Source organism: Argiope bruennichi, chromosome X1, assembly GCF_947563725.1.
Source record: "Argiope bruennichi chromosome X1, qqArgBrue1.1, whole genome shotgun sequence".
NCBI classification, from domain to species: Eukaryota; Metazoa; Arthropoda; class Arachnida; order Araneae; family Araneidae; genus Argiope; species Argiope bruennichi.
Window position 1 is genome coordinate 36,548,683 of NC_079162.1, and position 19,228 is coordinate 36,567,910.

A 19,228-nucleotide genomic window follows, 5' to 3' on the forward strand; every position below is an offset into this window, starting at 1 on the left:
CATATTTTGAACTTAATCATTTCCAGGAAGTCCGTCTGTCTGGCTTTTCTATTACTAGCAACCTCGATAACTCCAAACCTTGATAAATAAAATTTAGTACATAGATTTATCATCTAAAATGTAGATTCTTATAAAATTTTGAACTAAATGTCTCAGTGTTGGCCCTCTTTCGACCATCTTTGCATTTTCTTATTCATGCAAATGCAATAATTCAAAAAAGCACCGACAAAAAATAAAGTTTGTGATCTTGTTAATTTGACTGTAGTTCTATGTCCAATTTTGGTTTCATTCGGCCCGGAAAAAGGTGATAGATTCTGTAAAATGGCTAGATTCACGCCAAGGATACATATTTCGCTATTATTATTGGCGACTGTCATGAATGCTTGGATGAAGAATTCGCGGCCTCATCTAAGGTCCACAATTTTTTGCAGGCCAAGAGCGATAACACTTTTATAAGAAAGTATGCGAGAATGCTTTGTTGAGACTGTTATCGCTGTTTTAAACTATATCACTGTGCATAAATTTAGATTAAATTATATCCTTTTTAGTAACCTTAATAAAATATTATTGCATGAGATATAATACATTAAGAAGCTGGAATAATATTAGATACCGTAAGATATATTACCTTGTGATTTCTGATGACCTTCTAACATAAATGTATTACAATCCACCGCTTTATTTTGTTAGCTTTTCTTTCATTGCAATTTAAAAAAAATATTAAGAGACACTCATCTAAATTTATTTTATTCGTCAAGTGATGAATACAAGCAAAAATAAATGAGTCAGAAACTGTAAATACGAAATTACTTTATTTAGTACCCATAAAAACCATTACATAATAAATATTAAGCTTTTTATCATGCTCCAGTCCATCAATAAAAGTATAACATCAATGTCGTATATGAGTCATATATCTGTGCTGTTATAACACGTGATGTAAAACGAACAGTTCACAGCATATAACATTCAAAGAAGGTTAATTTCCTTCTGAAATTAAGTATTAATAGATGCTTGCAGTTTTGAAATAATTGTCTTCTTCATATGAACAACTCAAAGATATCCAAGTACCCTTCAATAGAGCACTTCGCATGTATCAATCAGCAGGATATAACAACTAATGTATAAAATGATATCATATTTATTAGCCCTTTTTAAACATTGAAGGAACTTAAAAATAAACCTATGAAGATGATTAAAAGATTTTATATCCATGATTAGGTGATATTAAAATTAATGTACACAGATTATTTTAAATGAAAGATTTTTTTAATGATGGACTCTAAGATATCCTGCTGATAGTTAAAAAGTAATTTCTTTTAGATTGCACAGAAGAACGTAATTTTTGACACATAGTCGGACCATTTACAACAAATATCCATCTTTGTTGCATTAAATCTTGTTCAAATAACACATGGCACAGAAATAACTTATGATGTAATCACACATAAATGTAACATGCAGGAACGTTTTATATAACTTTATTGTATCTAATAGTTATGATATTAAATTCTTTTAACATTTTAACATTGAAATTATCATAGAATTGACATATATTATAAAATATTCAATCCGAAATACGGAAGATAACTGTTTTTCATCTAATATTGTCAACATAAATTCAAAAGAGCCATTATGATAATTTAAGTTAAAAAAAGTGATCGCACTGTGTATGTATGCTACTTAATTAAAAATAAAATGAGCTTTATGTAATTTTAGAAATTTCTTAATATTTTTACTTGTTATAATTGTATGCAAATGAACGTCTTTTCTTTTAATGCTGCATTCGTTCCTAAATCTAGACTTCCCTAATCAATACACCATCTTAATTGTAATAATAAATATTTAAAAACTGTCTATCACACACAATATATTTCTGCACTGTTTATTTTATAGTTCCCTTGGTTTACAATTACAATCATTTTCACCATATTATATCTTTCTTTTGTGTGAAATATGGCATAAAACCCGCCTTTCTGAATAAAGAGTTAACTATGTTACAAATCTTGAAGAGCACCAGATTTTTCAAGACATTAAATATTTATTTTTCTATGTTTAAAAATCACATGAGTCAACTTAAAATTCGTATATTTTATAGAAACAGATGTCATATGTTGTGAATAATAACAGAAATCAGGATATGATATCCAATTATGAATTCTCGGTAAACTAATAAAGCATCCATGATGATAGCAAAGGTGTTCGAAACGGAAATCAAAGTAATTAGTGTATACAGTATAATAATGGCATCACACAACAACAATCATTATTAATAAAATCAGCTTACATATCGAATGTGAGACATCCGAGGACAAAGCGTACAAGTTTACTCAAATAAATGTTTCAAAGTCACCATTCTTAACGCAATTGAGACAACAATAATTTTCGGATGGCTTTCGTAACATCTTATGAGCAATGAAAGCACGGTGTAGTTAGCCGATTTTCAATTGTGTATAGCAGCATTTTTAGACTTTGGTCAAAAAGCACACAGTGATATTCATGTAGCGTTAAATATACATTAAAGACACCAAACAATATGCTTAACAAAATGTGTCTCAGCTGTCTTCATCGTGTCCATTTATGACAGTTTCGAGCTTCGGTCCAATTATAGTATGGCGTATTGGTAGCTCTGACTTCGACTGAAATGTGGTGAGCGTGATTTGAGGAGGTCCTGGCATATCTCTGCACATGAATTCCTGAGGTTCGGTGGCTAACTCGGATCTTTCACTTTTGCCGTACATCACTGCTCCAAGAGTTGTAGAGATCTCCACCTCGGCCTCGGACACTCTCTGAAATATGATATTGATATGTACTACAGTAATAAATTGCTAATATGTTTACTGGAATTTACTTATATGACGGCACAGTCACATGACACGTAAATGCTCATGTCATCAAATAAGTAACTATACATTCTTTCATGGTGCTTTCCTTGCATTATATACTTTCTTTTTATGTTGGAATGTTGCACCCTGCTCATTCTTATAAGGTACTTGATGAATTTCCAAATTTAATTAGCGCCTGATAAATTTGAATTGACTTCATTCATTATAATTTCTATTCTTTTTTCAAATTATTCTTTTTAATTACACATTTTTGAAGTGATAACGACTTTATTTGAAACGCAACAGGAAACTATGAAGAATAAAGATATCGAAATGGATTCTATGAATGAACATCACGATTTAATGATTTATGTGATATTGAATGGACATCAGATGAACGTACTAAAAGCACGATATACTTACTCTGTACGCCAGTTTGCCTTTGGACGTAACGTATAAGTCGCGGTTACCTACTATTAAAGTTTGGTGCATGTGAAATCGGATATCGTAAGCCAAATGTCTCCCCTTTTGGTGCGTTGCGAAAATTTGGATAGGGTGTTGCCAACTTAAGTGTCATTCTTGTCATCTGATAGTGTCTCAATGCTTATATGTACTTTAACATATAAGTATTGGAATTGGCTCTTTCTTATTGCATTATGAATTTGCGAGTCAACCATGCTTATTTAGGAAGACTTCGCTTTCTTAAATCAAAAACCTTTAAAACTGCGATTGGTTTCAGATTACATAACACGATTTAAATGTTATTGTTTATAAAGAAAAATCCAAATAATTGAAATGAAATAGAATTATATCCACTCGTATTGCACCTCTATTGAATGCTATTTAATCCTTTGAACTCGGAAAAGTAATTCGATCCGTAAATATCCACTTCATACAAAGACAGGTTAAGTGCTCCAAAAAAATAAATATACATAATTGTTTTAAGTTGAATTTCCAGGAACAATTAACCTATAGCTTCTTATCATGTAGGTATTTTTAATAATGGAAGTCAAAATAAATAAATAAATAAAAAATAAATAAAACGTCAATGATGTACCGACTTAAACAATGCTTGTGAGGAGTCATTTGCGTGCAAAGGGTTGAAAAGTAACAACGAAATAAGCTTATATCGGCTAAACAAAATTTTATTACGCGATATCATTCTATCATCCACTGAATATTGAAAAGATTCTCGAATACTCACTTTCCCTGGTAATGCGGTGGAATGGCAATGGCAACTGTCTCGTTTTAATATATCCGGGCATTGTTCATGCTGATTTCCAGAGTGCTCTTCTCCTGGCGATCTGCCACCGCAAATCAATGTACTACCTGCAATTAAAATGAAAATATTTTGAATTGGAGTACAGCAGAATTATTAACAGAATTTATCCCCTTTGTGCAAAAGAGATTCCGCGAAAAATGAAAATGAAGTAACGTTTTTAAATCATTTTATTGAAGGCAGAAAGTAACTAGCTTTTTATACATTTAATAAGCAAATTATAGAAACATCATATAAATAACAAAATATTAGAACGTATCGTATTTTATTAAAATATTTATGAAGAGTTACAATTATGCAATACCAATAAAGATTTTCTACATTAAAGAACAAAGTAAAATATTCTATTGAAGCTGCTAAGGATTAGGATAAAAAAGGAAAGCGAAATAATATATAAGACGTCGGGAAGAATTTTACAGTGTTTTCTTTCAAAATATTGAAAAGAAATTGTACCATCTTGAAAAGTTGCATTAAGATTTGAATTCATTTTAATTAAATGTATTTTCCTTTATCATCACTAACAATTCAATTTTTAAATTATTTCCGAATTTAGAAAGCACAAAACGGAATGAAAAATATAGTAATATTTTTTCAACAACCCACAATAAAATACAATTCTTAGAAGCATTAACTCGATTTAATTCCAATTTAAAATAGTCGTTCGCAAAAAAAAAAAAAAAAAAAAAAAGGCGTTAAAAAAAAGTAAATTTTCCGAAACTAAATATTAACTTATATTAAGAGGATTTTTAAAAGTTTCATTTTCCCCGTAGTTTCATTTCTCTCCTATAAAATTCATTACAACAAAACGTTTCATGTACGCCTCTTTTAACAGGTATAATTTTACAGTCTTATTCCAAAAGGAAATGACGTCATGAATAATCAACTTCAGAAATGCACTTTTTTACGTTGCTTTATGAAACTTCGGAAATATGTTTTAATCAAAATTTTAAAGAGCCAGAAATTTATATACAGGATTTCCAACTTTAATTGTAGTTAAATAGCACATTTTAAAACTAATTGGAATATACATATAATTCTGGCTGGAAAAATTCTTCTAATGAAGTAAAGAATGAAAAATTGAGTTGTTTGAGTCGATAAATATACCAGTGAAAAAGTTAAAAAGTCTGAATTCTTACAATTAGTCTTCTAGTCTTATTATATATGTTTAGTAAAATATTGTTCACATCATACAATTTTAAACAAAAGAAAAATGTGCCAACCTTCTGCAACTAAAGTGACTCGAGTTATCAGGCTTTGAATACAATATTTTTAAGTCAAAAACTCAAGTTTGAGTACGTTTTGCGAGGTGATTGGCGGAATTCCCTCGGAGTGCCCATCGAAATACCAAGGGTATAAAATCATCTAAAATAGTGGCATTCAAATTTTTATAACTTGATCCCCTTAGATGAAAAAGAGTGAAACTTTTCTTCTTTAAGAGATCAGCGGATCAATAATAATTCACTAAAAAGGAATAATAGAGCCTTGAAACTGTATAAAAAAGTTCGATTTCCTAATTTTTTCAGCAATATCATTAATAAATGAAACATAATTCCTGACCAAATCAGAATAATTACTTATTTTCGTCCAACAAACAATTGGACGGAAGTCAGACCGCTCACAGAAAAAATCCCTAGTTTGAATCCTTGCCTGAGGGTGACCCTTGAGAAAGTCTTCAGGTCGGATTCATTATATCTTTCTTTTTGATTCTTTGGCTATAAACTTAATATTTATTTCTAATAATTATTCTAATTTGATTAAGTTCATTTGTGTTTTAGTTGTAGCAGCATTAGCGCTCTCTAAATACAAGGTATATTTTATTATATAGATTCAGGATATATTATATAGGAGAATTTTTATACTGATTATTTTGGATTGATAGTTTCATAATTCTTGACGTCATTTAAAATATATTTCCGACTGTAAGTGTATATCTTTCTCAATTCTTTATGAATTAGCTTTTGAGCCCTAATGAGGACAGGCACTCTGCATACATAGTTCAAAAGTTGCCCTCCTCATGGAAGTTAGAAAGAAACCAGAGGGTATGGTCTCTTCGACACTTTCTTGCATATTCACCAATAACGGTCGTACTCCGTCTCCCAGCTTAAAATTGTGCCATTGAGTAAGCTCCCGAATGCATTGAATAACACAGACGAGTAACAGTTACATAAATACAGATCCTAGACTGAATGTAGCATTACAACTGATTCTATCGAGAGAATATGTACTTTGTACTCCTTTTTGGCCTACCGATTCAAACTAAAATTTGACGCAGAAGTACAGTTATAGTCACATTACCATAAATAAAATTTCATTGATTTAAGTCATTAAGTTTATGAGTTACTACGTTTACATGCATTCGAAAGTATAGACCGACAGACGGTTAACCGTTTGACAAATTTGGTTCAAAATTTGATTAAAATCTACATTTTAGATGCTAAATCTGTGTATAAAATTGTATCTCTCTAATTCTTTACGTTTCATAGTTCTCGAGTTTACTTGTACTGGACAGCCTGATAGGCAGGTTTCCTCAAAATGGATTTTGTTCAAACTGTGAAGGAAATCCACAATTTTGATGTCAAGTACGTATTCCAAGTTTCATCCGTCGAGTTCGAAGCGTTTCTGAATTATCGTGTTCCTATTCAGACAGACATAATGCTAAAAATGTGTTTATTCACACATGGAAATCTGGAACTTGGAAATACAAAATTTCGATTTCTAAATTATTTTTAGAATTGTCTTCACGATTTTTTTTTGATGATTGCAGTATTTTATTTATGCTTTGGTCATGAGAAAGTAAAAATGGATTGACCTTTTTTTTGTGAATGTATTATAAAATTTAAAATCCTGAGTAGAGATTATGAAACAATCTTATTTAAAAGGAAAAAAAAAAACCCTTTTCGAATGCAACAATTCAAAGTGAAACCTTAATTATATGGACATACGGCATTAAGGAATCAGAAATAAGATTCAATAGTCTTAGTTTTTTTAGAAATGCTCTAATGGAACTTCCATGCCTCTGAAAAAGTTCTACTCCATTGATATTATAAATTATAAAAAGTTAAATGTGCAACAATGAAAAATGTTCCGTATTTTTATTTATGTTGATTTTAATACCTAATTTACAGCAAAATTCTATTAATCTGTCTTACTATTACATTGTAAAAATAATTAAAAGCTGCATTCTTTTACGATGCGCATACAAAAATTAATGCATTTAACATATGCTTTAAGATTCCTAAATTATAATAAAAAGTTTATGAAGAGATCTTAAAGAGAGAAACTGCATTTTTTAAGCGTAGTTTCCCATTACCCTAATAGCATAAAATATCTAACAACATTTTTACGATATCTTTACGATATTAGCTGACATTCAGAACATCGAACGACATCGCAAAGATATCGTACAATATTCTGTGCTAATAGGGTAAAATAATAAGGTGGTCAATTGAAGGGTTTAAAGAAAAGAAAAAAAAAAAAAAAAAAAAAAAAAACGAAGTTTCCGTTTGAACAGGTCTGAGCACTCATTTTGCTATGCATTTGCATCTTTTTGTTGTTGTTGTTAAAAGGAAATTCCTTACCACATGTAAATATCTATTCGAATCTTTACTCTCTCTATATTTTTTTTAATTGTAATGAACTTTTATTCAAATAAGAAATAGCCTGAATAAGAATCATACATTGACATTTATATTTGTTTGAAAGTGATACATTGCCATCTTGTAATGTACAATATACTCTAATGCTAAATTGGAGCGAGGGCTTTAGCATATATCATAGGTATAAGAATTGACATTATTAACAACTTTTTATAAAAAATTATGGAATTTTTTAATTTTTTTATTTTCAGATTTTTAAATTCCAATAATTTAACTTTAATCTGTTTGAACTAGGAAGCATTATTTAAAATCGATAGGAAAATGACGTAACATTTGAGTAGTAACAGTTACAACTAAGTCTTTTTTCCAGTTTTAGTGCATAAAAAACAAAACTCCATTTGAATACAATTATTCAAAATGGATTGCTCATTACTCACATTTCAGAAATACAACTCGCAATTTTTCTTTAGTTAAATTAATACATTTGAAAAGAGAGGGGAAAAAACAAAAACAAAAAATAGCCATCTCACACTTTTAGGAAAAAAAGAATTAATAGCTTTCCTTCAGTGAATCTTTAGTGTATTAAATAAGAATTCACACGACAGAATTGAATGTACCCATTCAAAAACTCTAAGCAAGAGATGTCGCATTCATTATTATCTTAGGATCATTGAATATTTATAGCAATTCTTTTAAGGAGTTCCAGTTTTATAACTTTAAATTCTTTAATTTTTTTATAAAATAAATTTAAACTTAGGTTATTTTAATCGGTGATTCTGTTTAAACCCAGAAAACTTTGTTGATATTGGTTCTATGTTAAATATTTTAAATAGTTAAACTACATATTGCAAATGTTTTATTTTTTTTATTTTTGAAAGCATGTAACAAGTGTTATTGCAATTTATTTCGGAAGCAAATAATAATTTTCTTTTGTCGACCCTATAATGGAAAAAAATGACAAGTCTTAAAGATTGATTTTCATCATTTATAAAACTGCTCGATAAAAGCACTAGTAATTTTACAAATAATCTTCCACTAACATTTTATTATTATCATCTAACGTCTTATTATTATCGTATTAACGTCTTATTATTTTATCTTAATTTTAGATAAAGAACAAACCTCATCTGACCAATTGTCTCAAGAATCCATGCCTTTTATTTTATGCAGAAATTATCTTTTCTGAGAACGTGCTTGAGGGTGAGTAATTTTCTTGAGAAAATTATTGAGTATTGGATTAATATAAATACTAAGCATCATACAAACAGGAAACATCTTCCTCGTTTCCAGAATATTTCAATCAGAATGAAACAAGGAGAATTAGGAGATAATTATACAAAAGCATTCGACTGCAATGGCCTTTTGTACTGAATCAGACAATTTAAATAATTGCTTGATGCACATAGATTATAGTCTAGACAGTGTTTGGACGCAGTCTGGCATTGTGTCAGAATGGTTTTAACCTTTCAGCTACTGAAGTCTAAAATGATTGTGAAAATATTTATGCACAGTTAAGAAAGAGCATTTGCAGCAAAAGGACAAAACGTGCATTAGCAGCCATTGTGAATATTTTCAATTCATGATTGTTTTAAATGCGTAAATATTGAACGTTACGAACCGTCTTTTATTATTGCTTTTCGATAAGATTTTGTCTGCTTCTTTAAACACTTAGTATGAAAAAACCCAACTCTTTACCTTGAATATGATGCGTTATGTTATAACTTGGTTGTTACATCATAAAAATACACAAAATAAAAAAAAAATAAAAAAAACTACTCCAAAAGAGATTACATGTATAAAAGGATTCTTCCAAACTAAATTTACTGATTGTCTGAAGTTTTTGCAGAATGATAAATATGCAAATGTTTGAAAAAGGTAAGGTTTAGTTTTTAAAGTTAAAAAAATATATTTTATTATTAGAAAACTCTTAGTTTTTTTATTTTTGTAGAATTATTAAGGATCCTTAAAGAATAATTAGGATTTATGTAATTTCTTAAGTTATTATTTCTCTAAATAATAATAAATTTCAGTTTTGTTAAATTTATTAATGAAAACGTTATTAGTGAAAAGTAAGTTTTATTTCAGTTTACCGGCTATTTAATACTTTATGCATATCTTGAATAAGTAGTTTTAAGAATTAAAAGATATAAGATTTCACAATATTTTAATCCTCTCGGTCAGTTGGAAGGCAGAGGTAGATTCCTTTCCATCGAAGTTAATATTACATAAATCTAATTTCAGGCAAAATTAGGGCTTGAAAATCAATTTTTAGCCCCTAACTTCTAAGATATTGCAGTTATCGAAAAACTTTAAATACAAAAGTTATTTGTTTTAATAAGGAGATAATTTTTCTAATTTGTTTTATTTTTTTATCTTCAATATTAAGGAAGTTATAGAGAAATGTCAATTTCCACCGCTTTTGAGCTAGATGGCCGATTTACGAACTCATCCGAGGTTCCTACATTTCTAACAGCATATTTCATGACAGTCAAAATTCAAACGAAATTACTGCAGTTATCTTGTGAACAAGATAACATGGGAAAAGCTTTATACGCATATTATATAATATAAACTTTTTAACGAAGGGTGGTTTTAGCTCCAGGGATCAGTGAGGATCTGCAAAAATTTTCCTGAAGTCGTTGCATAGGTAGTCTGCCTATAGAATCTACCTAAAACAGTGTTTTTTTTATGTGTTTAGTTTTGAGATTATATCAAATTTATCAACATTTATAAGATATATACATTCAATACAGAAATATGAATATACACAAAATAAACAGTAAAATACTTTCAAATAGATATTTGTTCTTCCTTAGTTTGTAATGTGTATGGAATTGGAATCAATACACCAAAAATGTTAAAAGCAAACTTCATTTGAACCTCATGGTGAAAAATAACTTTGCCGAAAATATAAATGTGGAGGCAAGTATAATATGCAGTTTTGTATAAAGTGTTGCAGAATATTCAAAATCTATTTTGAAGATATTCTTATGGCCATTAAACGCGTTTTTATTACACCAAAATGAAATTGTTGGTGAATTGTTGATGAAGTTTCGTAAATAAACCTGTGTTGTTACGAAGAATATATCGTTTGTCTAAAAGCACAATTTGAAGACGGCCCCTTAGGATCTTCAAATACAATTCTAATTTTATCTGCTCTTGAGAGATGGCAAGTGGTAGAATCATACCACTCTAAAATATTACATCATTATGCACTATTAGATCTTTCTACGACTCAAATCATGTTATTAAGAGACTCGGGAGGTCCAAACCGATTCTTGCGGATATTTATTGAGTTATATGTATTATAAATAAAGTTAAAAAATTGGTAAAAAGAAATTTGTAATGTTCTCTGAATATGTACATTTTTGTAATGTGAAATAATGCAACGAAATAATAATAAATGCATGTTCTGATTTATTTACTTGCCCTAACTGATTTCATATTTAGATTTTTAGTACTTTTGTTGACGCTTTTACTAGTATCGATCAGTTTTATGAGCGCTGATTTTATGCTTAAAAGGATTAGGATTGATAGTCTTACTCATCGATTTTCCATTACTCCTTGATGTTCTTAAAGTCAGAAACTTCGAAATGTATTGTTTTCGCCAAACAATACAAATTATTTAATATTCTCAATTAAATTATTATTAATTATAATGAAATTTTTAAAGAAGCTATCTGGATGAGAAATTCAGAAAAAACACTAAAAAATTTGATAATGTGGTAAAGAATCATGAAATGAATTATATAAGAAAACATTTAATAGAAATAAAAAAGGTTAATATAAAATGTATTTATAAGTATACAAAAAAGTGGAAAATAAATTTTTATCAAAATTATTGTGGTTAAAAGAAACTTTTAGAAGCATGAGGCAATGATTAAAATGATTATTTTAAGGAAATGGAATATATTAACATTAATTAAGAGCTAAAATCGCTTTATAAATCTGATTAGGATTATAACTTACTGATCATATTTCAAACAATACCACCTCAGGCTTTTACGATTTTGTTTTGACCTCTATAATTGGACAAAAAAAATTTCTTCCTTTTAGTACACAAATAAAAGCGTACTTTTAAAACACAGTGTTTCATTTTTTTCCCCTTCAGATAACTAACCGCTTTGCTGTAATGTATTTTTTTGGAATGTCAATACAGTTTACAGTATTTTTTGTTAACATGAGGTCTTAAAAGACAGCGTTAATTTTAAATCTTATATGAAACAGCAATTTTTTGCAAACGGAATAAAGTACTTTTGTTGTTAGTTTTTAATATAATATATTTTCAAATTAGGCATTTTTATACACAACAATACGGCTCAAATAATATATTGTTAGGTTCAAGAATCGAATGTCATGGGCAAAATAGTAATATTAATGTTCTGTTGTTTCACCGAAACACTTTTATGGTTTTGAAATGAAGAATTTTGTGTTGTTGCATACTTGTGGCGCAAATAGTTTTATTTAATTTTGTTTTGTTGATTTTGCCTTATTTTCGTTTTTGTATATTCTAGAGATTTTGTCATTCATCCTGCTTCAATGAAAAATTAAGCTTCTGTAATCTCTTAATTTTATTATCTTATTATAAATTTGCCGCTATTTTATTATATAATCTTTACTAAAGCCATACCTAATGAGCTTAAAGTACGGATGAAATCTTCTTTATCGAAGTACATGTTTATACTTTCTTCAAACACATTTTTCAGGAATATTATATTCCAGTCTGTTTTATACTTAAGGTTTCCAAAAATTAGTTAATGATAGCTTTCGGCTACGCCTTAAAATATAAAAATAACATTATTTAAAAGAAAACAACATTAACATTATTTAAAAGGAAAGAAATTGAAGAAAGGGATACATTTTATCTGTGGAAGATATTTAAAGAATTTACTTTTGCTAATGTGACATTATAAATTTTCATTAGATCTAAAGAATTATCAATAGCATATTATTAACATTCCAATATGAATTATTCTTTAATAGAAAGTTCTCTTTTTTTCCTTATATTTATGCAATTTATAAATAATTGAATTAGATATTCAAATTTTCAGTCAAATTATTTATTTAGAATTCCCCTATTTACCTAATTTATTAAAGCAAATATCACTTTTGAAAAAATACTGGCATTTTTTAGTTTTCTCATGTTTTTATGCTTCTCAAATAATAATAATGACAGACAAATCTTATCAGGCTCCAGGAATATCGTTTTATATAATTTTGAAATGAGTAGAAAAAGTTCTTAGTTAAAAAAAATGCATAGTTAAATACATTTAAAAAGAAAAAAAAATCTTTCATTCAAACTATTTTGTCACAAAAATAACAAGAAAAATCTATTGTTTTGTTACGAAGATATTAATTCTACTGCAAAAATTGAATGAAAAAAAATGAAGGAAGTCTGGCTTATTTATATGTTCACGAGATGTATATCCTCATATCATTCATTTCACAAGGGGCCAAGAAGGAGGATCTGAATTCTGTTCCCATTTTCTAGAAAACATATTTTTTGAGGATTGACGATTGATTTACTTCCTAGAAAGTTAATGGAATTTCTACTTCTAGAAGTAAATATAAAGTGGGTCTGGAAGTTTATTTCTTTTATTTTCTTTTCCTGTAAAAAGAGGTTGTGTTACTTGAAGAGATGTGATCCTTATGATAGATGTGAAATTCTAGTGGAGATCAGTGCGAAATAAATAAGTGCATTTCTCATGAATGCTAGTCTGACGTATTTCCTGACTTTTCCATTGATTTTTAACGCCCAATTGGGCTCACGAAGTTTCGTAAGGGTAGCGTAAGAAGATTTTGTACAGTCAGAATTGTACAGAAAACAGTTTCGATATAAAAGCCATTATTTTTCACGAAATGCTATAGATTTATTTAACTATCTTTGAATTAAACTTATTTTCTTGAAATAATATGATACAAAATAAAGTATTTTTATTATTTTTTATACTCTTTAGAATTCATAGATACATTAGCTTTCTTAAAGGTGCATGCTGTTTTAATTCTTATAGCTACATTATGAAGTGTGATGATTCTTGTGTATTTGGTGCAAAATCAATTCCCATACTATATGCAGAAAGAAATATAAAAAACAAAGTGGGAGCTCAAATTAAAAATAAGGCAAAAGTTACAGTAATAGCGATAACATATAATAATAAATATCATCGTAATTTTCTTGAAGTAATATCAATATCCAAAGAGAATTTTATTTGTAAAATTTTTTTATAGTAATTATATATGTTGAAACTCTCTACGTAAAATAAAAGTTGTTTAATTTTATCAATCTTTCTACATCTCTGAGACGCTAATAAACGCATTTTACGTCATTTACCTCTGTTTGAATTGCTTTTAGAATTGTAAATACAGTACTGTCTATAATTGAATTTCCTATCTCTTCAAACCAGAATTAAAATAATGACATTGGAGAGAAATGTCTGCTAACAGTCTTTGTAACAAAATTCTCAATTACAATTAAATAAATATTAGATACGTATATAAATGCAATCTCATTACCAAATAGTGTGCGAGTATTGATAATTAGTTAGTTCAATATGTAGTTGAAATAGTTTACTAGTCATTTTCTGATAGGACTAATTATATGGATTCAAATACAAATTATACAAATTATTAATAATTTAAATATTTTCTCATTTTTAAAACAAAGAAATTGCATAGATCCTATTATCAGTTTTTTAGAATATTTAAGCTATCTAAGAAAAGACATATTGAATTAGGATAAGTTTATTTTCCCCACATGTATACATTTTGAAGTATTTTTTTTTTCAAAATGTGTCCATTTTTACTGAATTTCCATTATTTCTCGGTCATATTTTAAAAATGTATAATGAGGAGTTGGCTAAGTCACAGTGTTTATTTGCCGCAAAGTAGTTATTACCAATATGGCTATAACCGCTGTAATGAAATGGGATCGGAGCTTTTATAGTATTCTAGTAAAATCCGAAGGAATTGAAGGATTGTCTTTATTCAAAATTTGAACGGCATTTCAAAAACAAATCATTCAATTAAACTTTTCTTAAATTCAGCTAAAGCAATTTTTGGAGTTAATGATTTTCTTTTTATCCAAGAATATAAGGCAATTCACTGTTTTCGACGCTTCGTTACATAGGCGAATTTATCTGTCTCTACCTGAAAGCATATTTTAAATTTTCTTAATAAAATTTAAATGCATAATTGCCAAATTTAAAAAGTACAATTTGTTGTATAACACATAACCTTTTTTCGATTACATACTTTAATTTGTTAGTTTTCATTGAATTATTTTAAAAACATATTTTTAGTACAGATAATTTAAACTAAAAAATATTATTCTCCACTGAATGATTCACTATTATTTGCTGCATCATACAACATCTCAAGAGGAAAAAAAAATAGAAATCGGTTTAATTTTATTGTCACTGAATTCAAACATACACATTCAAAAATATTTTATCGGAATATGTATAGAGCTAAATTATTTTGGTGGAAGAATATCTATTAAAATACATGGAAATTTTATGAATCAAACTTTTAGTTTTTATATACGTACAGGTTTGGAAAGTATAAATTATGTACTTAAAGTAGGTCGCTGGAAAATGTTGTGACTGAATGAAATATTTAAGGTAATAAAGCAACTAAATTGGAATCATACATTTCTAAAATGTTTCTCAAATTCTTATAAAGCTCTGAAATATATTTAGATGCGATTTCGTGCAATGCATAAACTTTTAAGTGGTTTTATATAGAAGCCAGAAACAACAAATAAATTAGAAATGCATAAATCAGTGTTTCAAAGTTGGCAGGTAATTTATTCTTAAGAAAACTTCACGGCTAACGTGACAGAAACAACGGCGGCTTTGGTTGAAACCTCTGACACTTGTTTTTGTCTTTTGAAGATGATTAAATATTATCTACCTCAATTCATTTGTCATAAAAATTAATATTCTCATGTGTCAATTAAAATAATTATGCCTTTTCTTCCATATTTACGACAGCAATTTGAGGCTTTTATTTTCATGTTTGTGAAATACATAAAATTACTGTAATAGTCAAAAAATGAATCACGAGGTTTAGGTCAATAATTGATTTCAGTCTTCCTTAAAATTCAGATTTTCTGAATTCAAAGAATATAAAGCAAATTCCGACTAAATATTTGGAATCTTTGTGTCTGTTCATGTACATGTGCAGAAATTCGGTGAGCATTTCGTTTTTAAAGGGGTAAGACTGTAAAAATCACTATTCTGGAGATGAATATAGTCGACTTAAAAAACAAATATTTTCACTATGTCTAATTTAAAAAAGGTATTTTACAGTAAAGTATATTTTTTCGATTAATTTCACTTTCTAACTCATATTATATTGCATGCAAGATCTATTACTGTAGTATCATATACCCACTAAAAACTTAGAAAGTAATAAGAACATAAAAGAACAAAAATTTGAAAAAAATTATTCGAAAAAGGATGAATAATAAACCCAGAGGAAAATTATTCAGAAAATATAATAATGTAAAAAAAAATCATGAATTATAATAAACACAAATAATTTAATATATACAATTGAAATTTTTGAATAATAAGTTTTATTTCAAAACAAATTTTGGTCTACAATTTTACGTTAAATTTTAATTGAGTCCATTTGTTTGCAATATCGCCAATGTCAAGTATATCACTATGTCATTTAAAGAAAAGGGTAGTATTAATTGATTAAAATTTTCAACACCTATGTACATTTGAATATGTTTTAAGACAAAATTCAATGCGCTATAAAACGATTTAGAAAATAAAGATATTAGACTAATATGAACAATTTTGAAAACTGAAATAAGTTCATTTTTTTTATTTAAACTCTACTTTTTAAATATCTACAAAGTTGAAATATTTCGCATTTCAACAATAGTTTTTACTGAATTGAGATGGATTTGTAATTCAATATCGAAACATTCTTGCTCTGAAATAATTTCAGTATGAGATGCTACCAAACTGATTCAAATGCGAAATTCTTCTTATTTGTTAGAAATAGCCAACATTTTTGAACGGATTCAAATATTGAAGATCTAACATTGCTCAAATCATAGTAAATATTTTAACTATTCTATCACTTTTTTGATGTCATATTTATACATCCATTTTATTTTAAAATATTCAGTATACAGATGTAATAAAGTTTTTATAAGAATATCACTAAGCATGACATTTCCAAAGAGCGAGAACATTTTTGCAGCGCTTTCTCTACTACAATGCAATTAAAAAATAAATTATATGGATTAACATGCAATTTTCTACGATGATTAAAACGCATCGCCATTACTAAGACAAATATTTTTAAAGTAAGCATTATTCGAGAGAGTGCAAAAAATTATTTTCCTAAAAGTCAGAAAAACTATGGGCTTCGTGGAAGATGGAGTAAGAATTAAAAAAATAAAATCGTAAGTAACGGCTGTAAAAGCACGATTTCAAATTTTGCTGACATGTACTGTAATTCTAAATTTATTTGCAATGTCATAATTTTAATATTAAAGTACAATGTGAAATTCGTAACATGTACGGAGAAGCTCCTTTCTTAGATTTTTTGTATTTCCGGTATCACACATAAAAATACATGATAAACACTTTCTAAAAAAAAACATCATTCGGAATGTCATTGGTCTAAAAACCGTGCATTCCCCTTTTTATTACATTTAAATGATAAAATTAGTGCAATTCATTCAAACTCGGAATTGAAATATGTCGGATAAAAGGCTTTTTTATATCGTACAAGTATATTATTAAAAATTGAAGCTTCATATTATATTAGAAACGAGACGATTAGAAATAAGGTGGAAAAAAGCAGACTTACAAATATAACTTTTTTTTATTAACTATTATTAACAATGATTTATTAGATCACAATAATGCCGTATTTAAAATTAATGTTTACTATAAAGCAGAAATAAATGAATTATAATAGGCGCTTTATTTTACTTGGATAAAATGCTTCATTTGAATAAGGTTAAAATAAATATTTTAATTGAATAAAGTTATTTTATACGTACAAAATTCGATTTCTCTATTCTAATTATACGTTGCGTTTCCTTCTAAATTGAAGTTTTGAATGATAATGTTTTTATATTTCAAAGAAAATTAATTAAAAAAACCATTTGAAAATTTTTTATAGCAATTCTACAAAGGTGAAATGCTCTCCAGTTACAAAGCAATTTCAAATTCCTCAAAAATTATGCAGAACCTTAGCGAAGAAATATTTATGTGCAATCTTGATCGTAAGAATGTACAAGAAAATGATTGCCATAGATAAAATAAAACTTTGCTTATCTACTTTACTGATTCGACAATCAAATTCTAAATATTTGAAACCTGCAGGAATTGGATATCTAAATAATAAATTTCTGATGATTCATTCATAATAAATTGTTCTCTTCCGATCACTGAAGACACAATGAACAAACGTACTTAAATAATAAAAACAATTAAGAAATGATTATAATTAATATTCAATTTTTATATTGAATTAATTAAAATTTATAGGTATTAGATTCAATTTTATTTGCGTAGGAGATTCAAAAGAACAGAGGGGAAAAAATACCAATTGCCTACAAATTAAAGTTAAGAGTTCCATTTAACCAAATATCACTGTAAAGAACATCCTTTGAATAATGTCAAAGAACTGAAAAACATCTGGGAAATTATTAAGAATCTGAGTATTAAATGTCATCGACAGCATTTTTTTTGTTGTTTTCTGGCATCAAAATATTAAACATTTCACAAAATGCATCTCCAAAACTAGCATCCGGAACCTCACTAACCACGGTAATGTACACTGCAACCTTCTTTTGGTAGTTCGAGGATACATATTTTCAGTGCTCTCTTATCTTTTGTTAAATATGAGCAGAGTAGTTATTTCTGCTACTTTTTAATAACCAAAAACTCCGAATTTTCTTATTTTAATGCATAAAATGGTGTATAAATTTGAAAAATTATACACCATTTATATATTATAGTCTAAAGGCAATAAAAAGAAGACATTTTGTTACAGGAAATTATAATATATTTTATATATTTAAAAAAAATTCTCGACTGATTTTTAATATCTTTGATTTACTCATTAAATTTATGAAATTTCATTTATGATTTCTGTTACTTGTTTATCTTTAATATCCAAATGAGATCTGATATATCTCAAATGAAGTGATAGATATTTAAAACAAAAATATTAACTATCTGATCATTCATTTAAAATTAAACTGTTTTTGCATCTATTAGTAAAAGCTCGATTTCGGTGAACATCAGCATTGCATCCATATGAAGCTGAATCAATATTTTCTTTCAAAGAGCAGAAATAATTTTGCCAATTTTGCAGAGGTAACAAGTTTTACTTTCCTACTCACCGTTTCGTATCGGCTTTACACATTAAGAGTAACTAGGTCGGTGTGGAAAATATAAAAAAAAGTTTTTCTTTCGATAAATAAATTATTTCAACTACATAAAAGAGAATATTTCACGAAAAAAACAACAACTAGAGAAATAAAATGTTAC

General features: G+C 27.8%; 1 protein-coding gene across 1 annotated transcript in view; it reads right to left on the reverse strand.

The window, feature by feature from the left end:
- Positions 1 to 1,642: 1,642 nt before the first annotated feature.
- The window catches only part of LOC129958649 (nephrin-like), a 658,065-nt gene continuing 640,479 nt past the window's right edge, over positions 1,643 to 19,228 (reverse strand). The window contains exons 21-22 of the mRNA XM_056071256.1: positions 4,030 to 4,154; positions 1,643 to 2,789 (exon numbers count right to left, since the gene is read on the reverse strand). Of these exons, the coding sequence (XP_055927231.1) occupies positions 2,556 to 2,789; positions 4,030 to 4,154 (359 nt within the window). The 3' untranslated portion in view covers positions 1,643 to 2,555. The remainder of the gene's footprint in view (positions 2,790 to 4,029; positions 4,155 to 19,228) is intronic.